Source organism: Daphnia magna, unplaced genomic scaffold (genome assembly GCF_020631705.1).
Source record: "Daphnia magna isolate NIES unplaced genomic scaffold, ASM2063170v1.1 Dm_contigs189, whole genome shotgun sequence".
In the NCBI taxonomy this organism is placed as follows: Eukaryota; Metazoa; Arthropoda; class Branchiopoda; order Diplostraca; family Daphniidae; genus Daphnia; species Daphnia magna.
In genome coordinates, this window is record NW_025533163.1 from 112,645 (window position 1) to 139,224 (window position 26,580).

The 26,580-nt window shown below is 43.9% G+C and overlaps 1 protein-coding gene and 5 non-coding genes across 6 annotated transcripts; 3 read left to right on the forward strand and 3 right to left on the reverse strand.

Annotated features, from left to right (window-relative positions):
• Window positions 1-1,065: 1,065 nt before the first annotated feature.
• LOC123467496 lies at window positions 1,066-2,796 on the reverse strand. The gene has a single exon (XM_045167396.1). It carries the CDS (start codon window positions 2,773-2,775, stop codon window positions 1,066-1,068), a length of 1,710 nt encoding a protein of 569 aa, XP_045023331.1. The 5' UTR covers window positions 2,776-2,796.
• A 630-nt stretch (window positions 2,797-3,426) lies between these two features.
• Window positions 3,427-3,498, reverse strand: Trnaw-cca. The gene has a single exon. It is a non-coding gene; the product is annotated as a tRNA-Trp (tRNA).
• Window positions 3,499-14,182: 10,684 nt separating this feature from the next.
• On the forward strand, window positions 14,183-14,253 carry Trnag-gcc. Its single transcript has one exon. It is a non-coding gene; the product is annotated as a tRNA-Gly (tRNA).
• Window positions 14,254-14,598: 345 nt separating this feature from the next.
• Window positions 14,599-14,670, reverse strand: Trnaw-cca. The gene has a single exon. It is a non-coding gene; the product is annotated as a tRNA-Trp (tRNA).
• Window positions 14,671-21,432: 6,762 nt separating this feature from the next.
• Trnad-auc lies at window positions 21,433-21,503 on the forward strand. The gene has a single exon. It is a non-coding gene; the product is annotated as a tRNA-Asp (tRNA).
• Window positions 21,504-22,741: 1,238 nt separating this feature from the next.
• Trnad-auc lies at window positions 22,742-22,812 on the forward strand. Its single transcript has one exon. It is a non-coding gene; the product is annotated as a tRNA-Asp (tRNA).
• Window positions 22,813-26,580: the final 3,768 nt, after the last annotated feature.

Sequence of the window (26,580 nt, forward strand, 5' to 3'; positions counted from 1 at the left end):
GCACAGGACCGCGTAAGAGGAAATCGTTCAGACAAACGTTGTTGAATTTTGCAGAGCAATCAAAAACTACGCGTATCTTGTTCGGCTTATTAGGATTGGTGACAAAATGGTGCGGGAGGTACCAGACCTTTCCGATAGGTATGTTTAGTTGGTTGTAGGGGACCTCGATGGCGTAACCGTTTTTGAGGTGACTTTCAATGATTTCCCGGTAGCGAATTGCGTTTTCCTTGTTTTCTTTGGACAGTAGACGACGCTCAACAGCGAAGAAGCGCGACATTGCTTGCGCGCGGTTGTTTTGCATTTTTGGATTTGATGATTTGAACAGAAGATCGACCTGCCATCCACAACGAATGTTAACAATTGATTTTTTGAGAATGTTGATGGCCAACACGTTTTCTGGGGAGCTATGTTTTGTCTCTTGTATTTCTACTCCAAAAGCCTCCGTGCTGTAGAATTTTTGCACGATGTCAGCCAATTGCATTTCGGAAGGTATTCTGGTGAGGTTTATACTTCGTTTTGAACTTGGTTCATGTATAAGAAAGGGTGGGATTTTGCCTACTACTGCCCATCCGAATACTGTTAAAATAGCGCGTGGTTCGTTTTTGTCATGGCGGGATATTCTAGTATCCAAAATTTCATGCGCATCCACAGTGTCCATCCCGATGAGAAGCTCTACTTTAGACGAATCGATGGAATGTAGGTTTAGATCGGAAAGATGGGGCCATTCAAATTTTGTTGTATGCCAGTTAATTTTGCGCGGTGACAGCTGAATGTTTGGGACAGTGAAGGCATCGTTTACTTGAAACACTCTAGTTCCATTGTCGGATTCAATAGCGAAACTTACAATGCTAGAGTTGAGTAAAATGGCGTTATGGAATGAACCGAATCGAATTTTCTGGTTAACTCCCTTAAGGTAAAGTCGTTTTGCAAGGCTTGATTTTATTAGGGTAGCTTCGCTACCTGGGTCAAGAACACCAAACGTCAAGATTTTTTCGCTTGCGCTGCGCACGACTATTGGGACGATGGCGAGTAGTACGGGTTTTAACGACGTTTTCGGTGCATGCACTAGAAATATTTGAACAGTCTCCTTATCTTTCGGCTGAGGCCTGCCAGGAAAACACGGTCTGCTCCGTGAATGAGAGTGTGGTGCTTGCCGGGACAGGCATTACACGTGATGTCAGTGTTCCCGCAGGAGCGCCCGTAGTGTCCAGGACGTAAGCATTTAAAGCAGTGATTATTCTGTCCACAAAAGGCAGCTCTCTGGGATGGTAACATTTTGCGAAATATCACGCATGCTTCAAGACGGTGGCCGGGACTATCGTTGCAAGCCAGGCACGCAGGCCACTCGTTGTTTGCTCTGCCAGGTCTTTCTGATGTTTCGTGAATAGAGGCGTTCAGAATCGTGGGTGGGAAGACCACTGCAGAGCGCATGGATGGATTTTGCTTAGGTGGTATGTAGCTGCTGATTTTAGCTCCGCGTAACTCTTCCGCTCCTACGATAGCGTCAAGCCAACAGTCGAAATCGGCTAAAGAGGAGATTTTAGGACGAAGATTGTATGCGTATCGTCCCCAGTCTTGCTGCAAATTAAAGGGAAGTTTTGTTGCAAGTTGGTTGACTACTATTGAGTGCGTGAATTCTATCATGCTTGGATCTCCGGCTACACTTGATACTGCATCTCGGACGAGAGAGGCGAGTTCAGCAAGCGACTTAAAGTCACCGTTTCTGAAAGGTTGGACCATCTGCAAATGATGGATGTGAGCTTGAATAATTAATGCTGACACACCATATTTGTTTTTTAACTCATTCCAGGCTTGTGAGTAGTTGTATGAACCGTTGAAGAGGTGTGCCATTCTCTTCTGAATGTCTTCAGTCAGATTTTCGCGCAAAGCTAGCACCTTGTAGAGATCTGGTAGTGCAGTTTCTTCTATTGTTGCTCTCATTACTTGGGCGAAAGCTGGCCAGCGGCGACAGTCGCCATTGAATTTTGAAATCGGTATTTTGGGCCAGTGTGCTGGCGGTGGATAGCTGGATGGACCAGGTGGGGGATATGAGTATTGTATTGCCGGTGATTGTCCCTCTCTATGAGATGTTGTGTTAAATTGTAAGTACCGTTGTGGCTGTCGATCAAGTAGACTAGCACATGCTGATGCAATGGGTGTAGAAGTGAATGGTTGAGCAATTGATTGGCGATTTCTTTGTATGGAACCGTTTCTTTCATTGATTGCTGCTTGGATTTTGCTTAAATTTTCCTCTCCTCTTCTTTTCACTTCGGCGAGTGTGTGCTCGTGTTTGGACCTAGCTTGCTGCAGCTGCATTTCAAGATCTATGTTCGTGTCAACTAGTGGCAATTGAGAGTGTTTGCTAGATTCCGATACATCATTTTCAACATGACTCTTATGCTGACTCACATTCCACTGAGTACACTGTCTCTTTCCTTTCCTTGATGATTTGTGATCTATAGCCGAAAGGTATGCTTTCATTCTGTGCAGACAGCTTTCGTTGGATTCTTGGACGTCATTAAGCCAGGCGGTGGTAGCCACTGCTTCTTCCTCAGTTAAATTTGGCCTGCTGGTGTAACGCGTATGGAGAGCTATTATTCTTCTTAAAGCTTCTTCAAGGTCGGCGAAATAGCTTCTTAGATCGTTTGCACTTGGCTTATCCTTTAAGAGGTTTCCGATTCGAGTAATAAGTTTGGTGTGTAGTCGCTTTGCTACAGTGCGTTGAGCAAATAGTACATGCTTGTCATTTGCCATGTTGTTTTCATCTTCTTCCATTTTGCTATCGGTTAAACAACACGCTTCTGTACGGGTCAGGATATAATAGTTTAAAAACAGAAACAAAACAAGATATCAAGCATTAAAATACCGATTGTGATGTTCGATGTTCGTTTGTTCGTGGGTTTAATGTTCGTTGGTTAATGTTCGATGTGCAATGCTTGTTGTTCGATGTTCGATGTTCGATAAGGTCGGCTATTATTAGGACTAATAGCAAGTAACTGTATGCAAAGTACTAAAATGCAGAGGCGGTTATTGGAAGCGGTTATTGGTGGTACGTAAAAAAAAAAACTACATGAAATGGACAGAGTGTTTCTTTTTCGAGGGACTCACCGAAAGTAGTATGTGTGCTGCACGCTACCGGGGTGTTCCGTTCACGATCGGTGTATCCCGGGTTTCGGCACCAAAATGTGAATCACTCAGATACACAAAGTTATTTCTAGTCAGATGGCGAAGGAGAAGAGGCCTAAGCCGTTGTATTATTCACCAGTAGAGAGAAAGGGCGACAAAGGGTTTTTACAAGTGCGGAAAAATGTGCTTTCTTTCTCTGTAAATGCTTGTTCCCCGTCGTCTGCTGGCCGCTATCCTTTTCCACTCCCCCGCTTCTGCCGTTGCCAAATCAATTTTTGTGCCGGTGCACAACAAACCCTCTGATCTCGACGTGATTTGAACACGCAACCTCCTGATCTGGAGTCAGGCGCGCTACCATTGCGCCACGAAATCCGAAACATAATGTTTTGTTTTGCAATCAAATAATGCACAACATTCAAATGCAAGTGCTACGTACGCCATTTAATTTTGTTTTTGGAGATCTGTAGTACATCATTAAAGTTAGGCAGAAAGATAATTTTACCTCGTTTTTAAGAAATATTTTAGATTTCAAGATAATTTAGAGTTATTGTGTGTATTTCATTAACCTTGTGAGTATCTTTAGAATAGTGGTAAACATGCGCTGTAAATGTTGAAGGAAGATCCCAGTGAATATTGGTGATAAACTTGATTGACACGCCGGAATCAGATAGATATACTAGGCAGATGCTTTCTGTGCTTTCCTATACTATAGAGGCCAAGGAACTTCGACAGTTAAAGAGACTATTTCGGACTAAAAGTTTTTTCGTTAAAGCACGGATGGTAATCAAGTTGCTGATGGGTAAGAGGCTCCAAAAAATACAAAAACATTTCGTGTTGGTAGGGAGCAGTAGTTGCCATTATTTTGCATCGATGGTTCTGTGTTAGAATGCTGGTTACCCGGTCGATGCATTTTAGTAACACAACAATTTAAAATGCTACGAAAGGTGTAATTGGAACGTAATGCAGACATTCAATTGCAACAGCAGAGTGGCGCAGCGGAAGCGTGCTGGGCCCATAACCCAGAGGTCCGTAGATCGTAACTACGCTGCTGCGGACTACTAAGCTGCGTCGGATGCAGACGTCTTTTTGTGTTCTCCCGTTTTTCCATCATTTTGTGAGTTTTTGTTATTTTTTATTACTTTTTGTTGTTATATTCGTGTTTTTGAGTGTTTATTTTGTATAGTTTAGCTGTTTTTGTTGTGTTTTGCCCCAAATTGTTTTATTTGTGTGTTTGTTTACGTGTGTGGGGACCTTCCCCTCCCCCCCTTTGGGCAGTTTGTTTACATTGTCTAGGGGACAATGGCTGCCAAGTGGCTCAATAGTGTAGATATTGATTTTGGGGTTCAATTCCCGAAATTGAGTATGCGTACGGTTCATGGTTTTGTGCGTAGTTTTAAGGTTGATGCTCAGGATCTCTTAGGCCTAGTTGCTGTGCTAGATACGAGAAACCAGGTCGCTAGAATTACGTTTACGTCAGAGGCATATACCTCAAATTTTTTGTCCCAACACAGTGGTATCGTCAGGACTGAATTGGAGGGGAAAGAAGTTAGTGTAGTCATCAGGGATAGCAATATTCAAGAGAAATTTGTTCGAATTGCAGGGATTCCACAGAACCTAGACTTGGGAATAGTTCAGACACGTCTTAAGGAATTTGGAAATGTAATTGAAGCTCGGTGGGAGCGCTATCGGGTGGCAGAGGATGAAGTTTTATACCCTGTCCTAGCCACTTGGATGATTGTACGAATGACGGTGACGAAAAACATTCCCTCATACATTACCATTGGCAGTTATCGTGCCATGGTTAAGTATGAGGGACAAAAGCCCACTTGCAGACTTTGCGACGAAGAGACACACTTTAGCTACGACTGCCCAACTTTAAAACGAAACCAGGAACCCACCATTGTCCAAAAACCTGTTGCCAAAAAGACTAAAAAGACAGAGACTATTAAACAGACAACCGTAGTAATTCCCGTGGTAGCAAATTCCATGGTTTCCCAGGTACCTCTGGAAAGTGAATCGCAAGATTCACTCTCAGAAAGTACTAATAATTTGGAAACTGAATCCATGGAATGTGACACTGCTACCACTTCCGCATCTGTACCTCCGAAAGACATCCCTTTGAAACCAATTTCAAAATCCAAAATAGCAGCACCTGACACAGAGACAGAAGACCAGGAAACAGTGACAATTATCATGGAATCAATGGAACCCGACACGGGGGAAATTGATACCACTGATCCAGACAAAACTAAGGACCCCCTGAAAATTCCCACGGTACCACGAAGCAAACGATTTAAACCTACCCTGACGCCCCAAAATTCGAAACCCACTTCAGGCATTCCCGTACTCAAAAAACCTAACACATGACTTCACAATTAAAAATCGCTTCTATCAACATTGGAGGTATTCGATCAGTCGAGCGACGTCAAATTCTTTTAAATTTCTGCAGGGACGGTAATTTAGATATCGTAGGACTTCAAGAGGTAGCCTTTCACTCTTGCCCAATTATTGAAAGCTGTTACCACTTGCTAGCAAATGTCGGTCCCAACAAAAAAAGGAACAGCCATTCTAATTAGACATGGTCTGGAGTATTCTCGACTGCTTCTTGAACCTGACGGAAGGCTTATCTCCATTGACGTAAAATGTTTTACGTTTATTAATATCTATGCCCCGTCAGGTAAGCAGGTAAGGAATGAGAGAAACAATTTTCTTCGTCAAACCGTTCCTGCCTACTCGATTACCACTCGACTGCCCTTCGTGTTGATGGGCGATTTTAATTGTGTTGACGACATCCAAGATAGGGCAAATATCCAATCCCTCCCTGTCCCAAGTAGTGTTGTTAGCTATGCTTTTAAGGAGATGGTTACTGGTCTTGATCTGGTAGACATCTGGAAAAAGCTAAATCATAGTGATCCGGGCCACACTTTCCATTACCACGATGGTTCTTCTAGGCTTGATAGGATTTATGCTAGTCGATCGTTTGCTGATAGATTTTTAAATATTTGTTTGCAGTCTTTATCGATTAGTGACCATCAGTCGGTACAATCCACACTTAATTGCAATCTTGATCTCCCAAATCGTAGCAGACCACCTGCCGGATTGTGGAAACTAAATACTTCAATATTGTCAGAAGAAGGTTTTCAGAAATTATGTAACCAATTTTATTCAGGAATCTGCTAATCATCCTCTTAGGGAAAGTAATGTAGCAAATTGGTGGGAGAGTGTCCTGAAACCGGGTATCAAGCGCATTTCGGTGGATTATTCCAGGCAAAGAGCAAGGCTGATAAGAGAAACTAAGTTTTTCTATCAATCTTGCATACAGGAAATGGCCGAAGCAGATACCTTTGATTGGGTTGCCTTTCAACAGTTGAGAAAATTTTCAAAGTCTTGGGAGGAGAGCACACTCAAAGGGTGTGGGATTCGTTCCCGCTGCTTCGAAGGGCCAGATGTAGAGGAAGCAAGTATTTTTCACATAAATCGTGCCAGGAATAATTATCGAAAATGTTGCATTGATAAGATCATTGCCCCCAATGGCACTTGCTTATCGACCAAAGAGGAAATTTCAGCAGAAATTGTTGCTCATTTTACAAAAATTTTTAAGACTCAACCTTCTCCTGACATACTGGCAGGGTCTGAGTTCCTTGAAGGAGTAAGAGATTGCTTTAAGCCAACCCCAAACCTAACAGCACCAATTTCCCTTCTTGAGATTAGAGCTACTCTAATAGCAATGAAGTCAAACAAGTCCCCTGGCACCGATGGCATTCCTTACGAGTTTTACGTAGAATTTTGGGACGTGATCGCACCCCACTTCTTGGATATGTTTAATCATATCCTGGAAAGGGAAACTCTGACGTCTTCGCAGGGCCAAGCGGCGATCAGGCTAATTCCTAAGTCTTCGGGACTTTGTGGAATTTCTAATTTTCGGCCAATTTCTCTTTTGAATTGTGACTACAAAGTCATGGCATCTGTCTTAGCGAGACGATTGAGGCAGACACTATCTTCTACCATAGGGCCTCATCAAAAAGGTGGGGTACCTGGTAGATTGATTTTCGATAATTTAAGTCTTTACAGAGATGTCATTCAATTTGTTGATGACCGGGGATGCCATGACTCTTCCAACTCTTTGATTCGGGGTATGGGCGCTGCCATTGTTGGAGTTGACTTTGAAAAGGCCTACGACCTGGTTAACAGGGAAGTCCTCTGGAGGATTCTGGATGCCATGGGTTACCCCACCACTTTCGTCCGTTGGTTAAAGATTATGTATTCTGTAACAGGAATGTCAATCCTCAACGGATCGGAGGTGGCTGGGGTGATTAGTGATATTCAGTCGATTCGCCAGGGATGCCCCCTATCTGTCCATCTCTTCGTTCTATACATTGAGCCTTTGCTTGTGCGTTTATCTCGAGTTCTCAAGGGTATATCATTGTTTAATGAAAAACTCACTGTCAGAGCCTTTGTTGATGACGTCACCATTTTCGTTTCTTGTGACGAAGATTTTACCAGGGCAGGACAAATCCTTGATATGTTCTGTCAGTGGACAAAGGCAAGGATGAATAAGGATAAAACAAAAGCCCTGGGACTCGGGACTTGGAGCTCTAGATCAATTTGGCCTCTTGAGTGGCTTGTGTCAGCGCCAACATTGTCCCTGTTAGGAATTAAATTTTCCCATTCCATAGTAGAGACAGCTAGTAGGGTTTGGAATGATGCATTTTGCTGTTTAAATGGTATTCTGCGAGAGAATGCCAGTCGACGGTTTAATATTTACCAGAGGGTAATGTTCCTGAAGTCGAAGGCTCTCTCCGGAACTGTGTACTTTGCACAGGTATTACCTTGTAATCAAAAAATGGCTGACCAGATTTCGAAGGCTGTCATGAAATTTCTATGGATGGGAAAAGTAGAAAGGCCGAAGAAAACCGTAACTTTCCGTACTGTCAAAGAAGGGGGGCTGGGAATGGTCAACACACACCTCTTTTACCGTTCCCTTTTCTTGTGCCCCTTGTACAAAGTCCTGATAGGCCCCAACAGCCCAGAAAGCTCTCTACTTCGGTATTGGATGTCCTTTCCTCTCCGAACCTTATTGCCACTCTACAAGGACAACACCACACCTGTAGCAGTCATGAAGAGACCATATTACCTTCAGGAACCCCTGCATCAAATCAAGCAACTTTTCGCATCTTCCATTCTGGTGCAGGGGAATCCAATGGTACATCGGAAAACATATAACCATTGGATCCTGGAGGTAACGACAATGGGAAAGCTGGAGATCCTGAGGCCTAATCTGGATTGGCCACGAATCTGGAAGGCGACTGCAGCTCTTCCTAGTAACATCAGAGAGACCATGTTCCTGTTCAACCAGCGACTTCTCCCTACCAGGACCAGATGCCATCGGTTGGATCCCAACGAGGACGCAAAATGCCCAATCTGCCATCAAGACCCGGAAACCGATGAGCATCTGATGTACCAGTGTCCTGAACGACTCACCGTTTGGAGCTGGTTGGAAGGAACTATGCGTCAGATGGGCTGCAGTTCGTCAAAGGAAGATTTGATACGTGGCCATTTTGGACCAATAGGAAATCTCCAGTTTTCTTTCACTCTTCTGGCTGCTTACCTCTTCATCACCTGGAAGGAAAGAAGTCACCTTCGCGTCCCACGTCAAGAAGAAGTAGAGAGCCTATGGAAAGCCCTTCGTCAACCTAGATCCCTATGTCCTACCTTATCTTTACCATAAATTTTATTATATTTTGTTTATTTTTGTTTATTTTGTATTTCCTTTTCCCAACATCAATGGCCTTTGAATATTTTTTGTTTATATTTTCTGTTACCAAGTCTTCTGCTTTGTTTACTTTTGTTTTGTTTTATTTTACGGTATTATCCCACCTCAACACACATTGCATTTGTTTGTTTTTGTTTTTGTTTTGTTTATTATTATAGTCCCCAACATTGCCACATTTTCGTCTACATCCCTTTGCTAACGTCTGCATCCGACGACCAGATTGTTTTTTTTTGCTTCGTTTATTTAATGCCCCAATTAGCTGATAACAAAAGATAATAAAAGAGAATTTTACAAAAAAAAAAAAAAAGAGGTCCGTAGATCGAAACTACGCTCTGCTAGTAAAAAATCGAAGGTGAAATATTAAGTCGATACATTTACAGAATTAATAACTAAGAAAAGTAATTTATTAATACCAGTAAACAAACTGTTGTAAATGATGTGTAACGAATAAATTCATAAAACAGCACTAATATTCTCAGCATCGATGGTTTAGTGGTTAGGCTTTAAGGGTATTTTCCAAAAGGGAAGAAACTTGTATTAAAAGGGTTCATTTTAAAATGTATTAAAATAAGGGAAAAGTACAAAAATATATTTAAAACCAAATACAATTACATAAAATTGACTAAAAAAAACTATTCTACTGGGAGTGGGGAATCTTCGGAACTTGGGGGTTTTCCTCGTCTTCGGGGTTTGTTGCACCGTAGTGGAAGTGGGCACACACCATTTCCATTGATCCCTGGATTGCTGCTAATCGGGCCTTGAATCGAAATGCACCCCAGGACCGTCCATCGATACCAAGTATCGAGCGAATTTCTTCATTCCTGGGGTTCCATGATCCAAGGGACCCGATGACCAGGGGGAGAATCCTACCAAGGGAAGAATATTTAGTAATCTTTCGCTGGTAGGCATTCTCCATGCTCCCTGGTTGGTCATAGCAGACCACGACGTCAACCATCACCCGGGAACCAGATAATGTTAATTCAACATCTGGTCTTAGGCGTTGCCCGGGGATGGCTTTGTTGACAGTGGCATCGTGGCCTTACTTGACAAGCAGCGTTTCCAGGAGATCTTGGACGGTGTTGTGCCTCTTGGTGGCTAACTGGAGACCTTCTTCACAGTGATTAAGAACGTGATACCCAGTCTCGTTTTCCTTCCCACATCGTCGACAACTCGTATCCTGCTCCTGAGAGCAAAACCACGAGTGCCCCCGAAGAGGAAGGATGTCGAGCCGGGCTCTGTGAAGGTATCTCCAGTCGCGAAAGGAGAGGGGCGTACGGCAGGATACCAGGCGAGCCATGTCTTTCGATGTTCCTTCCAGGGAGAGGCAATGGGCTACAACTCCCTGGTGGCTCTTGTCAGTGAGCAGGTTCCTGGTATAGCGCTGCCGTGCTACTTTCCGAAGTCCGCGGACTGCCTTAACTGGGCTTACGGAGACGTCATCGGCGACAATTCTTAAATTTTCGTCGCCGGATACATCAATCCGTACTCCCAGTCGTTTGGCAGCTTGGCGGGCAAGAGTCCAAAGGTTAGACCCTGCCTCCGCGTACCTCAGTCTGTAGAGCCCCCCATCCATGGATCCTGAAAGATATTCCCCATCTGGTAACACTCCTGGATGCTCAGTTCTGAACCCTCGCCGAATGGTGTCGTGGAGCTGCTCTCGGCAAACATTCCTCACTGTAGGATCTCTACAAGTGAGGAGCTGAGCAGCTCTGGCGATGGTCCAGATATCAGCATCATCAGTGAGGCGGCATGTTCCTAGGCCCCCAACCCGCCGATCTGCATAGAAAAAGGGGACAGTTGCGTGGTTGGGTAAGTTGCAAATAAGGCCTAGGAACTTCCTGCACTCAGTGTCCAGTTGGGTAAGGGAATCTTTCAGGACCCGACCCGAAGCGAGGTGATGGGAAAGGGAGGGAAGAAGGTGACTACGGAAAATTTCAAGTTTTTGCCATGGTGCAAGGTTGGAGGCGGCAATCTTGTCAAGGTTAGGGATAAGGTCAGTTGGTGGTCGGAACCGCAATTTTCCGCCTATCGGTGTACCAAGATATGTTTCTTGGTCGTCTGGACCCAAGCACCGAATCAATTGATTATCAATTCGGCACTGGGTCTCAGACGGCTTGCCTTTGTCAAAGACCAGACAAGCACACTTCCCGGCATTAAATTGCAGTCCCAAGGTGTTAGCGGTGTGGGTTAAAACGTTTAAAATATTTTGGAGCTTGGAAGGAGAATTTGTAACCACGGCAATGTCGTCAGCATATGCCGTGGTTTTCACGAGCGAGCCAAATAATAAAAATCCGGGGTTAATATTGGACTTTCCGGCCCTGACGAGGTGCTCGGAAGCCAGGTTAAAAATAGGGGAACTAAGAGCGTCACCCTGGCGAACACCCGCTGTCGGGAAAATGCGAATGGATTCTTTCCCAACGGCAAAATCCATCCGATTTCCCGAATATATGTCCACCAGGATGCGCCGGAGGTCTTCTGGTATTGGAAGTGATGTGAACAGCTCATCCAGAACGGCGTGAGGCACAGAACCAAACGCATTGCACATGTCCAGCCATGCTATGGACATGTGCCTTCGCTTGGTCTTTGTTTCCTCGACAACCGTCTGTAAGAGCTGTGTATGTTCTTGAATACCATGGACCCCCGGGAGGAAACCCTTTTGCTCGGGAGATAACCAGCCAAGGTCTGAGGCGACCTCCGTTATTCTTTGGCTGATCACTCCCGAGAACAGTTTGTAAATGGTGGGAAGAAGGGATATTGGTCTATAGTTGGAATAGTCGCTAGTGTCCCCCTTCTTGAAAATGGGGACAGTTCGCGATGTCTTCCAACAGTTAGGAATCCCCAGCTTCCAGACCATTTTACAAACTGTTTCCAGCAGAATGCAGTTGGGGTCGATGGCTCTAAGATGACGGTATTCTAGGCCATCAACCCCTGGTGATGTATTGGTAGCCCGGCGAAGCTTAGCTTCAAGCTCTTGTTGGGTTGGCGCACGATTGAGGAAGTTCATCTGGTCCTCTGATGGTTGGGACCAGTCGCAGGTGTCGTAGAGTTCCTTCGCACTTTGGCACTACTGCGGAGATGGTCTCAATCGGTTGTAAGTCCTCTCGAGATATTCCTCCGCAGCTTGAACAGTACCATCGTACGAAGGTGAACGGTCTTCGAGCACCTCTCGAACGGCTCTTCTTGGGTAGATGTTGAAGAGCCGCTGAATCTTCCTCGCCTCGTACGCCTTTTGCTTGATATGTCGCCGGGCCTTCTGCATCTGCCGGTTTTGGTTTCTTTTTCGTTTGTCAGGGTTTCCTCGGGGTTGTTCAGGGCTAGGGTCTTGTAAAATTTGAGCTTTAGGGAGCCAGTCAGCTGTGCAGCGTTCGAGGACGTCGTTTAGGTCATTAAGTGTCACACAGCCCAAGAAGGCAGGAACCCAGAGACTAAAAAAATCGTCGTCTCTTTGGCTCTGCTCTTCTGAGCTGTGCTGACTACGTCCTCGAATACTTTGCTGACTAGGGACAAGGGATAACATCTCAAGGTTCGGTGAAGGGTCTAAAATCTGTTCTGTTAAAATTTGGGGGTTAATATTTTCTTGTGGAGGGAGTTCATAAAGCCAACTAAAATTTTGTGTATTAAAGGAAGTGGTGAACTCCCTCCTAAGATCTAAAATTGGGCTGTCGTTAAAATATGCTGGAGATAGGACATTACCAGGGGTTTTAACGATCGCTGGGATTTCCACCACGGATTGCTCATCACGCTCGTCTTCTGTTGCAGTAACCTCCTCTAGAGAGATCACTGCAGCAGAAGAGTCACGGTTGGAGCAATCCATATTGGGCATCCCAGAAAATCGGATGGAGGGTGATGGATTGGGACTGGAATGTAATCTTTGGTAATGTCCTTTTAGGGTAGGGCCATCTCCAGCAAATCCACACACTCCGCATTCCCAATATTTAACTAGTCGGAGTGTGTGGGCTGTCTCTAGGTGTCATTGGATACTACCCATGGCTCTGGTGTTATTTGCCAAGGTAGTCCACTCACACCTAGGACACTTCGTGGGTTTACCAGGGTATTTTAAAATTATTTTGTCCCCTTCAATTCTGGAAGGGGAAAACGTGGGGAGAGAAGAGTGAGCGGGATTAGGAGACCCCTGCGAACCATCCATTGCAGATGCAATGGTTAGTTCGAGGGATTGGCGGAGAATACTGGAAGAAAGGGACTCAGTACAAGGTCTTGCATGTCTGCCGGCTGAAATAAAGGAATTAAATTCCTTTTTGCAGCCAAGGCAGACATACTGGATGGTGTACTGAACCCCTCTCCTAGAATGTCTTTCTTTTATGTGTGTCTCCGCCAATTGTCTCTTGCGATCCCCAGACCAGGGACCGCTACCTCGCTCACCTTGACAGGATTTCTCCCCACATTTTAAAATGTTTGGCAGAGGAACTGGGATTTTAATTATTGTCCCAAGGAGTCTTACTCTAGTAGCATTTCTACTAGATGCTCCTACCTCTGCCATTGCTACCCTGGGCCCACTTACATATGAAAGAATAAAACAGTAATTCTTATTGACTTAAACCAAAGAAGTAAAGCAAAAATCGGTAAAATATTGTTAGAAAAATAAAAAATAAACCATAAAAAATCTGAAGAGAATTTCTAAATAAATATAGAAAGAAAGGATTTATAGAAATTTAAGAAAGAGGAAAATAAAATAGCAAAATTGACGTTTTAAGTAATAAAAATTAAAAATAAAATAATTTAGTGAAGAATAAAATAAAATAAAAACAGAAGAAATTGTGGAATAAAAAAAATTAAGTGAAGAATTAAAAAAATATTAAATAAATTTAAACCGAAGAAATTGTGGAATAAAAAAAAATTTATGAAGAATAAAAAAATTAAAAAACCGAAGAAAGTGTGGAAGTAAAAGAGGTATCAAAAAGGTTTCGCGAAAAATAAGGATAAAAGATAGTCTGCTCATGTAAACAAACGATAAAAACGGGAGCTCATAAAAACACGTCTGCTTCGGACGGAGTCAGACAGAAGATTCCCCGAAAGGTGTAATTGGAACGTAATGCAGACATTCAATTGCAACAGCAGAGTGGCGCAGCGGAAGCGTGCTGGGCCCATAACCCAGAGGTCCGTAGATCTAAACTACGCTCTGCTAGTAAAAAATCGAAGGTGAAATATTAAGTCGATACATTTACAGAATTAATAACTAAGAAAAGTAATTTATTAATACCAGTAAACAAACTGTTGTAAATGATGTGTAACGAATAAATTCATAAAACAGCACTAATATTCTCAGCATCGATGGTTCAGTGGTAGAATGCTCGCCTGCCACGCGGGCGGCCCGGGTTCGATTCCCGGTCGATGCATTTTACGTCTAATATTGACATTTCATTTAAAGAATCCCTAGGCGACCGTAACAAACACAAATTGCGACTAATCAGTTTCCCTAGTTACGTCACCACTTTCACGAACCCTAAGTATATCGCTACATGCAGTTGGCGAACTTCACCTTCTCTTAACATTACTACATTTTTGGTAAGCTACCACTTACTTGCGCATCATTAATATGCAATTTGAAATAAAAGTATTATTGAATGCAATTGTCAAATGGTTTACACGTCCACAAAGTCTAAGGATTATTGGCCTGGAAAAGCTGTCAATCTAACGTCATTGAATGATACATTTAAACATGAAATGCTGAACAAACCCTCTGATCTCGACGTGATTTGAACACGCAACCTCCTGATCTGGAGTCAGGCGCGCTACCATTGCGCCACGAAATCCGAAACATAATGTTTTGTTTTGAAATCAAATAATGCACAACATTCAAATGCAAGTGCTACGTACGCCATTTAATTTTGTTTTTGGAGATCTGTAGTACATCATTAAAGTTAGGCAGAAAGATAATTTTACCTCGTTTTTAAGAAATATTTTAGATTTCAAGATAATTTAGAGTTATTGTGTGTATTTCATTAACCTTGTGAGTAGCTTTAGAATAGTGGTAAACATGCGCTGTAAATGTTGAAGGAAGATCCCAGTGAATATTGGTGATAAACTTGATTGACACGCCGGAATCAGATAGATATACTAGGCAGATGCTTTCTGTCCTTTCCTATACTATAGAGGCCAAGGAACTTCGACAGTTAAAGAGACTATTTCGGACTAAAAGTTTTTTCGTTAAAGCACGGATGGTAATCAAGTTGCTGATGGGTAAGAGGCTCCAAAAAATACAAAAACATTTCGTGTTGGTAGGGAGCAGTAGTTGCCATTATTTTGCATCGATGGTTCTGTGTTAGAATGCTGGTTACCCGGTCGATGCATTTTAGTAACACAACAATTTAAAATGCTACGAAAGGTGTAATTGGAACGTAATGCAGACATTCAATTGCAACAGCAGAGTGGCGCAGCGGAAGCGTGCTGGGCCCATAACCCAGAGGTGCGTAGATCGAAACTACGCTCTGCTAGTAAAAAATCGAAGGTGAAATATTAAGTCGATACATTTACAGAATTAATAACTAAGAAAAGTAATTTATTAATACCAGTAAACAAACTGTTGTAAATGATGTGTAACGAATAAATTCATAAAACAGCACTAATAATCTCAGCATCGATGGTTCAGTGGTTAGTTTATGGAGGGGTTTCCGGAAGGGGAATAAACATGTATGAGGTAGGTGCATTTTAAAATATTACAAAAATTAGATAAATAAAATATGAGGGAAAGAATCTACTAATCTACTGGGTAGGGAGTTTCTACGGGAAAAGGGGGATATCCTCAGCTTCGGGGTTTGGTGCACCATGATGGAAATGGGCACACACCATTTCCATTGATCCCTGGATCGCTGCCAATCGGGCCTTGAATCGGAAGGCACCCCAGGATCTTCCGTTGATTCCGAGAATCGAACGGATTTCGTCGTTCCTGGGGTACCATGATCCAAGAGACCCGACAACCAGGGGGAGAATCCTCCCATGCGAAGAATATTTATCTTATTTCCGCTGGTAGGCATTCTCCATACTCCCTGGTTGGTCATAGCAGACCACGACGTCGACCATCACCCGGGAACCGGATAGTTGAAATTCAACATCCGGTCTTAACCTTTGCCCGGGGATGGCATTGTTGATCGTGACGTCGTGTCCCTGCTTGACTAGCAGCGACTCCAAGAGATCTTGGATGGTGTTGTGCCTCTTGGTGGCGAGCTGGAGACCTTCTTCACAGTGGTTAAGCACATGAAACCCGGTCTCGTTTTCCTTTCCGCATCGGCGGCAACTCGTATCTTGCTCCTGTGAGCAAAACCACGAGTGCCCCCGAAGAGGAAGGATGTCGAGCCGGGCCTTGTGAAGATATCTCCAGTCTCGGAAGGAGAGGGGCGTACGGCAGGATACCAGGCGAGCCATGTCTTTCGACTTGTCTTCCAGGGAGAGGCCAGTGGCAACTACTCCCTGGTGGCTCTTGTCGGAAATTAGGTCCCTGGTATAACGCTGCCGAGCTACTTTCCGAAGTCCGCGGACTGCCTTGACTGGGCTTACGGAGACGTCATCGGCGACAATTCTTAGATTTTCGTCGCCGGATACATCAATCCGCACTCCCAGTCGTTTGGCAGCTTGGCGGGCAAGAGTCCAAAGATTGGACCCTGCCTCCGCGTACCTCAGTCTGTAGAGCCCCCCATCCACGGATCCCGAAAGATATTCCCCAACTGGCAACACTCCTGGATGCTCGTTTCTGAACCCTCGCCGGATGGTGTCATGGAGCTGCTCTCGGCATATGTTCCTCACTGTAGGGTCTCTACAAGTGAGGAGCTGAGCAGCCCTGGCGATGGTCCAGATATCGGTATCATCAGTGAGGCGGCATGTTCCTAGGCCCCCAACCCGCCGGTCCGCGTAGAAGAACGGGACCGTTGCGTGATTGGGAAGGTTGCAAATAAGGCCTAGAAACTTCCTACACTCAGTGTCCAGTTGGGTAAGGCAGTCTTTCAGGACCCGACCCGAAGCGAGGTGATGGAAAAGGGAGGGAAGAAGGTGGCTACGGAAGATTTCAAGTTTTTGCCATGGTGCGAGGTGGGAGGCGGCAATCTTGTCGAGGTTAGGGATAAGGTCAGTTGGTGGTCGGAACCGCAATTTTCCTCCGATCGGTGTACCAAGATATGTTTCTTGGTCGTCTGGACCCAAGCACCGAATTAATTGATCACCAATTCGGCACTGGGCGTCAGACGGCTTGCCTTTGTCGAAGACCAGGCAAGCACACTTCCCGGCATAAATTGCAGTCCCAAGGTGTTTGCGGTGAGGGTAAAAACGTTTAAAATGTTTTGGAGCTCGGAGGGAGAATTTGTAACCACGGCAATGTCGTCAGCATATGCCGTGGTTTTCACGAGCGAGCCAAATAATAAAAATCCGGGGTTAATATTGGACTTTCCGGCCCTGACGAGGGGCTCGGAAGCCAGATTAAAAATAGGGGAACTAAGAGCGTCACCCTGGCGAACACCTGCTGTCGGGAAAATGCGGATGGATTCTTTCCCAACGGCAAAATCCATCCGATTTCCCGAATATATGTCCACCAGGATGCGCCGGAGGTCTTCTGGTATTGGAAGTGATGTAAACAGCTCATTCAGAACGGCGTGAGGCACAGATCCAAACGCGTTGCACATGTCTAGCCATGCTATAGACATGTGCTTTCGTTTGGTCTTTGTCTCATCGACAACCGTCTGTAAGAGCTGTGTATGTTCCTGAATACCATGGACCCCCGGGAGGAAACCCCTTTTGCTCGGGAGATAACCAGCCAAGGTCTGAAGCGACTTGCGTTATTCTCTGGCTGATCACTCCCGAGAACAGTTTGTAAATGGTAGGAAGAAGGGATATTGGTCTAAAGTTGGAATAGTCGCTAGTGTCCCCTTTCTTGAAAATGGGGACAGTTCGCGATGTCTTCCAACAATTAGGAACCCCTAGCTTCCAAACCATTTTACAAACTGTTTCCAGCAGAATGCAGTTGGGGTCGATGGCTCTAAGATGACGGTATTCTAGGCCATCAACCCCTGGTGATGTGTTGGTAGCCCGGCGAAGCTTAGCTTCAAGCTCTTGTTGGGTTGGCGCACGATTAAGGAAGTTCATCTGGTCCTCTGAAGGTTGGGACCAGTCGCAGGTGTCGTAGAGTTCCCTCGCACTTTGGCACTGCTGCGGAGATGGTCTCAATCGGTTGTAAGTCCTCTTGAGATATTCCTCCGCAGCTTGTACAGTACCATCGTAGGAGGGTGAACGGTCTTCGAGCACCTCTCGAACGGCTCTTCTTGGGTAAATGTTGAAGAGCCGCTGAATCTTCCTCGCCTCGTACGCCTTTTGCTTGATATGTCGCCGGGCCTTCTGCATCTGCCGGTTTTGGTTTCTTTTTCTTTTTCAGGGTTTCCTCGGGGTTGTTCAGGGCTTGGGTCTTGTAAAATTTGTGCTTTAGGGAGCCAGTCAGCTGTGCAACGTTCGAGGACGTCGTCTAGGTCATGTAGAGTCTCACAGCTCAAGAAGGCAGGAACCCAGAGACTGACAAAATCGTCGTCTCTTTGGCTCTGCTCTTCTGAGCTGTTATGACTACGTCCTCGATTGCTTTGCTGACTGGGGACAAAGGTTAAGGTCTCGGGGTTAGGTGAAGGGTCTAAAATCTCTTGTAATAAAATTGTGGGGCTAGTATTTTCTTGTGGGGGAGTTCATAAAGCCAACTAAAATTTTGTGTATTAAAAGAGGAGGCGAACTTCCTCCCAAGATCTAAAATAGTGCTTGCGGTAAAATTTGCTGGAGATTGGACATTACCATGGGATTCCTCGATCGCTGGGATTTCCACCACGGATAGCTCATCACGCTCGTCTTCTGTTGCAGTAACATCCTCTAGAGAGATCACTGCAGCAGAAGAGTCATGGTTGGAGCCATCCATACTGGATATCCCAGCAAATCGGATGGAGGGTGATGGGTTGTTATTAGAATGTAACCTTTGGTAATGTCCTTTTAGTGTAGGGCCATCTCCAGCAAATCCACACACTCCGCATTCCCAATATTTAAGTAGTCGGAGTGTGTGGGCTGTCTCTAGGTGTCTGTGGATACTACCCATGGCTCTGGTGTTAGTTGCCAAGGTAGTCCACTCACACCTAGGACACTTCGTGGGTTTTCCAGGGTATTTTAAAATTATTTTGTCCCCTTCAATTCTGGAAGGGGAAAACGTGGGGAGAGAAGAGTGAGCGGGATTAGGAGACCCTCAGAACCATCCATTGCAGATGCAATGGTTAGTTCGAGGGATTGGCGGAGAATACTGGAGGAAAGGGACTCAGTACAAGGTCTTGCATGTCTGCCGGCTGAAATAAACGAATTAAATTCCTTTTTACAGCCAAGGCAGACATACTGGGTGGTGTACTGAACCCCTCTCCTAGAATGTCTTTCTTTTATGTGTGTCTCCGCCAATTGTCTCTTGCGATCCCCAGACCAGGGACCGCTACCTCGCTCACCTTGACAGGATTTCTCCCCACATTTTAAAACGTTTGGCAGAGGAACTGGGATTTTAATGATTGTCCCATGGAGTCTTACTCTAGTAGCATTTCTACTAGATGCTCCTACCTCTGCCATTGCTACCCTGGGCCCACTTACATATGAAAGAATAAAACAGTAATTCTTATTGACTAAAACCAAAGAAGTATAGAAAAAATCGGTAAAATATTGTTAGAAAAATAAAAAATAAACCATTAAACATCTGAGAGAAAATTCTAAATAAATATAAAAAGAAAAGATTTATAGAAATTTAAGAAAGAGGAAAAAAAAATAACAAAATTGACGCTTTAAGTAATAAAAATTAAAAATAAAATAATTTTGTGAAGAATTAAAAAAATTAAAACAGAAGAAATTGTGGAATAAAAAAAACTTGAGTGAAGAATAAAAAAATATAAAATAAATTTAAACTGAGGAAATTGTGGAATAAAATAAGAAAAAAAAATTGTGAAGAATAAAAAAATTTTAAAAACCGAAGAAAGTGTGGAATCAAATGAGAAAAAAAGAATCAAGGATGAAAAGAATAAATAAAAAATTCTATTGAGTATTAAAATTAAAGAAATATATGCATTAAAATTCAATATTTGTTTTGGTTAAAGCATAAGAATGTTTTTAAGGGATTTTTGGATGTCAATGGATAAAATGTAAAAATAATACAAGGAGCTAAAACACTTCATCAATAAAAACCGAAGCTCTTTAAAAACACGTCTGCTCTCCACGAAGTCTAGCAGAAGGGAAAAAGAAGATAGAATGCTCGCCTGCCACGCGGGCGGCCCGGGTTCGATTCCCGGTCGATGCAATTTACGTCTAATATTGACATTTCATTTAAAGAATCCCTAGGCGACCGTAACAAACACCAATTGCGACTAATCAGTTTCCCTAGTTACGTCACCACTTTCACGAACCCTAAGTATATCGCTACATGCAGTTGGCGAACTTCACCTTCTCTTAACATTACAACATTTTTGGTAAGCTACCACTTACTTGCGCATCATTAATATGCAATTTGAAATAATAGTATTATTGAATGCAATTGTCAAATGGTTTACACGTCCACAAAGTCTAATGATTATTGCCCTGGAATAGCTGTCACTCTAACGTCATTGAATGATACATTTAAACATGAAATGCTGAACAAACCCTCTGATCTCGACGTGATTTGAACACGCAACCTCCTGATCTAGAGTCAGGCGCGCTACCATTGCGCCACAAAATCCGAAACATAATGTTTTGTTTTGCAATCAAATAATGCACAACATTCAAATGCAAGTGCTACGTACGCCATTTAATTTTGTTGTTGGAGATCTGTAGTACATCATTAAAGTTAGGCAGAAAGATAATTTTACCTCGTTTTTAAGAAATATTTTAGATTTCAAGATAATTTAGAGTTATTGTGTGTATTTCATTAACCTTGTGAGTAGCTTTAGAATAGTGGTAAACATGCGCTGTAAATGTTGAAGGAAGATCCCAGTGAATATTGGTGATAAACTTGATTGACACGCCGGAATCAGATAGATATACTAGGCAGATGCTTTCTGTGCTTTCCTATACTATAGAGGCCAAGGAACTTCGACAGTTAAAGAGACTATTTCGGACTAAAAGTTTTTTCGTTAAAGCACGGATGGTAATCAAGTTGCTGATGGGTAAGAGGCTCCAAAAATACAAAAACATTTCGTGTTGGTAGGGAGCAGTAGTTGCCATTATTTTGCATCGATGGTTCTGTGTTAGAATGCTGGTTACCCGGTCGATGCATTTTAGTAACACAACAATTTAAAATGCTACGAAAGGTGTAATTGGAACGTAATGCAGACATTCAATTGCAACAGCAGAGTGGCGCAGCGGAAGCGTGCTGGGCCCATAACCCAGATGTCCGTAGATCGAAACTACGCTCTGCTAGTAAAAAATCGAAGGTGAAATATTAAGTCGATACATTTACACAATTAATAACTAAGAAAAGTAATTTATTAATACCAGTAAACAAACTGTTGTAAATGATGTGTAACGAATAAATTCATAAAACAGCACTAATATTCTCAGCATCGATGGATCAGTGGTAGAATGCTCGCCTATCACGCGGGCGGCCCGGGTTCGATTCCCGGTCGATGCATTTTACGTCTAATATTGACATTTCATTTAAAGAATCCCTAGGCGACCGTAACAAACACAAATTGCGACTAATCAGTTTCCCTAGTTACGTCACCACTTTCACGAACCCTAAGTATATCGCTACATGCAGTTGGCGAACTTCACCTTCTCTTAACATTACTACATTTTTGGTAAGCTACCACTTACTTGCGCATCATTAATATGCAATTTGAAATAAAAGTATTATTGAATGCAATTGTCAAATGGTTTACACGTCCACAAAGTCTAAGGATTATTGCCCTGGAATAGCTGTCACTCTAACGTCATTGAATGATACATTTAAAAATGAAATGCTGAACAAACCCTCTGATCTCGACGTGATTTAAACACGCAACCTCCTGATCTGGAGTCAGGCGCGCTACCATTGCGCCCCGAAATCCGAAACATAATGTTTTGTTTTGCAATCAAATAATGCACAACATTCAAATGCAAGTGCTACGTACGCCATTTAATTTTGTTTTTGGAGATCTGTAGTACATCATTAAAGTTAGGCAGAAAGATAATTTTACCTCGTTTTTAAGAAATATTTTAGATTTCAAGATAATTTAGAGTTATTGTGTGTATTTCATTAACCTTGTGAGTAGCTTTAGAATAGTGGTAAACATGCGCTGTAAATGTTGAAGGAAGATCCCAGTGAATATTGGTGATAAACTTGATTGACACGCCGGAATCAGATAGATATACTAGGCAGATGCTTTCTGTGCTTTCCTATACTATAGAGGCCAAGGAACTTCGACAGTTAAAGAGACTATTTCGGACTAAAAGTTTTTTCGTTAAAGCACGGATGGTAATCAAGTTGCTGATGGGTAAGAGGCTCCAAAAAATACAAAAACATTTCGTGTTGGTAGGGAGCAGTAGTTGCCATTATTTTGCATCGATGGTTCTGTGTTAGAATGCTGGTTACCCGGTCGATGCATTTTAGTAACACAACAATTTAAAATGCTACGAAAGGTGTAATTGGAACGTAATGCAGACATTCAATTGCAACAGCAGAGTGGCGCAGCGGAAGCGTGCTGGGCCCATAACCCAGATGTCCGTAGATCGAAACTACGCTCTGCTAGTAAAAAATCGAAGGTGAAATATTAAGTCGATACATTTACACAATTAATAACTAAGAAAAGTAATTTATTAATACCAGTAAACAAACTGTTGTAAATGATGTGTAACGAATAAATTCATAAAACAGCACTAATATTCTCAGCATCGATGGATCAGTGGTAGAATGCTCGCCTATCACGCGGGCGGCCCGGGTTCGATTCCCGGTCGATGCATTTTACGTCTAACATTGACATTTCATTTAAAGAATCCCTAGGCGACCGTAACAAACACAAATTGCGACTAATCAGTTTCCCTAGTTACGTCACCACTTTCACGAACCCTAAGTATATCGCTACATGCAGTTGGCGAACTTCACCTTCTCTTAACATTACTACATTTTTGGTAAGCTACCACTTACTTGCGCATCATTAATATGCAATTTGAAATAAAAGTATTATTGAATGCAATTGTCAAATGGTTTACACGTCCACAAAGTCTAAGGATTATTGCCCTGGAATAGCTGTCACTCTAACGTCATTGAATGATACATTTAAACATGAAATGCTGAACAAACCCTCTGATCTCGACGTGATTTAAACACGCAACCTCCTGATCTGGAGTCAGGCGCGCTACCATTGCGCCCCGAAATCCGAAACATAATGTTTTGTTTTGCAATCAAATAATGCACAACATTCAAATGCAAGTGCTACGTACGCCATTTAATTTTGTTTTTGGAGATCTGTAGTACATCATTAAAGTTAGGCAGAAAGATAATTTTACCTCGTTTTTAAGAAATATTTTAGATTTCAAGATAATTTAGAGTTATTGTGTGTATTTCATTAACCTTGTGAGTAGCTTTAGAATAGTGGTAAACATGCGCTGTAAATGTTGAAGGAAGATCCCAGTGAATATTGGTGATAAACTTGATTGACACGCCGGAATCAGATAGATATACTAGGCAGATGCTTTCTGTGCTTTCCTATACTATAGAGGCCAAGGAACTTCGACAGTTAAAGAGACTATTTCGGACTAAAAGTTTTTTCGTTAAAGCACGGATGGTAATCAAGTTGCTGATGGGTAAGAGGCTCCAAAAAATACAAAAACATTTCGTGTTGGTAGGGAGCAGTAGTTGCCATTATTTTGCATCGATGGTTCTGTGTTAGAATGCTGGTTACCCGGTCGATGCATTTTAGTAACACAACAATTTAAAATGCTACGAAAGGTGTAATTGGAACGTAATGCAGACATTCAATTGCAACAGCAGAGTGGCGCAGCGGAAGCGTGCTGGGCCCATAACCCAGAGGTCCGTAGATCGAAACTACGCTCTGCTAGTAAAAAATCGAAGGTGAAATATTAAGTCGTTACATTTACAGAATTAATAACTAAGAAAAGTAATTTATTAATACCAGTAAACAAACTGTTGTAAATGATGTGTAACGAATAAATTCATAAAACAGCACCAATATTTTCAGCATCGATGGTTCAGTGGTTAGTTTATGGAGGGGTTTCGGAAGGGGAATAAACATGTATGAGGTAGGTGCATTTTAAAATATTACTAAAATTACATAAATAAAATATGAGGGAAAGAATCTACTAATCTACTGGGTAGGGAGTTTCTACGGGAAAAGGGGGGATATCCTCAGCTTCGGGGTTTGGTGCACCATGATGGAAATTGGCACACACCATATCCATTGATCCCTGGATCGCTACCAATCGGGCCTTGAATCGGAAGGCACCCCAGGATCTTCCGTTGATTCCGAGAATCGAACGGATTTCGTCGTTCCTGGGGTACCATGATCCAAGAGACCCGACAACCAGGGGGAGAATCCTCCCATGCGAAGAATATTTATCATATTTCCGCTGGTAGGCATTCTCCATACTCCCTGGTTGGTCATAGCAGACCACGACGTCAACCATCACCCGGGAACCGGATAGTTGAAATTCAACATCCGGTCTTAACCTTTGCCCGGGGATGGCATTGTTGATCGTGACGTCGTGTCCCTGCTTGACTAGCAGCGATTCCAAGAGATCTTGGATGGTGTTGTGCCTCTGGGTGGCGAGCTGGAGACCTTCTTCACAGTGGTTAAGCACATGAAACCCGGTCTCGTTTTCCTTTCCGCATCGGCGGCAACTCGTATCTTGCTCCTGTGAGCAAAACCACGAGTGCCCCCGAAGAGGAAGGATGTCGAGCCGGGCCCTGTGAAGATATCTCCAGTCGCGGAAGGAGAGGGGCGTACGGCAGGATACCAGGCGAGCCATGTCTTTCGACTTGTCTTCCAGGGGAGAGGCCAGTGGCAACTACTCCTGGTGGCTCTTGTCGGAAATTAGTTCCCTGGTATAGCGCTGCCGAGCTACTTTCCGAAGTCCGCGGACTGCCTTGACTGGGCTTACGGAGACGTCATCGGCGACAATTCTTAGATTTTCGTCGCCGGATACATCAATCCGCACTCCCAGTCGTTTGGCAGCTTGGCGGGCAAGAGTCCAAAGATTGGACCCTGCCTCCGCGTACCTCAGTCTGTAGAGCCCCCATCCACGGATCCCGAAAGATATTCCCAACTGGCAACACTCCTGGATGCTCCGTTTCGGAACCCTCGCCGGATGGTGTCATGGAGCTGCTCTCGGCATATGTTCCTCACTGTAGGGTCTCTACAAGTGAGGAGCTGAGCAGCCTGGCGATGGTCCAGATATCGGCATCATCAGTGAGGCGGCATGTTCCTAGGTCCCCAACCCGCCGGTCCGCGCAGAAAACGGGACCGTTGCGTGATTGGGAAGGTTGCAAATGAGGCCTAGAAACTTCCTACACTCAGTGTCCAGTTGGGTAAGACAGTCTTTCAGGACCCGACCCGAAGCGAGGTGATGGGAAAGGGAGGGAAGAAGGTGGCTAACGGAAGATTTCAAGTTTTTGCCATGGTGCGAGGTGGGAGGCGGCAATCTTGTCGAGGTTAGGGATAAGGTCAGTTGGGTGGTCGGAACTGCAATTTTCCTCCGATCGGTCGTACCATGATATGTTTCTTGGTCGTTCGGACCCAAGGCCAACCGAATTCAATTGATCACCAATTCGGCACTGGGCGTCGGGACGGCTTGCCTTTGTCGAAGACCAGGTGCCACACTTCCCGGCATTAAATTGCAGCCCCAAGGTGTTTGCGGTGAGGGTAAAAACGTTTAAAATGTTTTGGAGCCCGGAGGAGAATTTTGTAACCACGGCAATGTCGTCAGCATATGCCGTGGTTTTCACGAGCGAGCCAAACATTCAAAAATCCGGGGTTAATATTCGACTTTCCGGCCCTGACGAGGGGTTCGGAAGCCAGGTTAAAAAATAGGGAACCAAGAGCGTCACCCTGACGAACACCTATTGTCGGGGAAAATGCGATGGATTCTTTCCCAACGGCAAAATCCATCCGATTTCCGCGAATATATGTCCAACCAGGATGCGCCGGAGGTCCTCTTCGGTATTGAAGTGATGTGAACAGCTCATTCAGAACGGCGTGAGGGTACAGATCCAAATCGTTGCAACATGTCCAGCCATGCAATAGACATGTGCTTTCAGTTTGGTCTTTGTCTCCTCGACAACCGTGTCAAAGAGCTGTGTATGTTCCTGAATACCATGGACCCCCGGGGAGTAAAACCTTTTGCTCGGGAGATAACCAGCCAAGGTCTGGGGCGACTTGCGTTATTCTCTGGCTGATTTTCGAGAAACAGCTCTGTAAATGCAGGAAGAAGAGGTCTGGGTTGGAATATCGCTAGTGTCCCCTTTCTTGAAAATGGGGAGGGCAGTTCGCGATGTCTTCCAACAATTAGGAACCCCTAGCTTCCAAAACCATTTTACAAACTGTTTCAGCAGAATGCAGTTGGGGTCGATGGCTCTAAGATGACGGTATTCTAGGCCATCAACCCCTGGTGATGTGTTGGTAGCCCGGCGCGGAGTTTAGCCTAAGCTCTTAAGTTAAGGCGCACGATTGAAGTTCATCTGGTCCTCTGGTTGGGACCAGTCGAGTTACAAC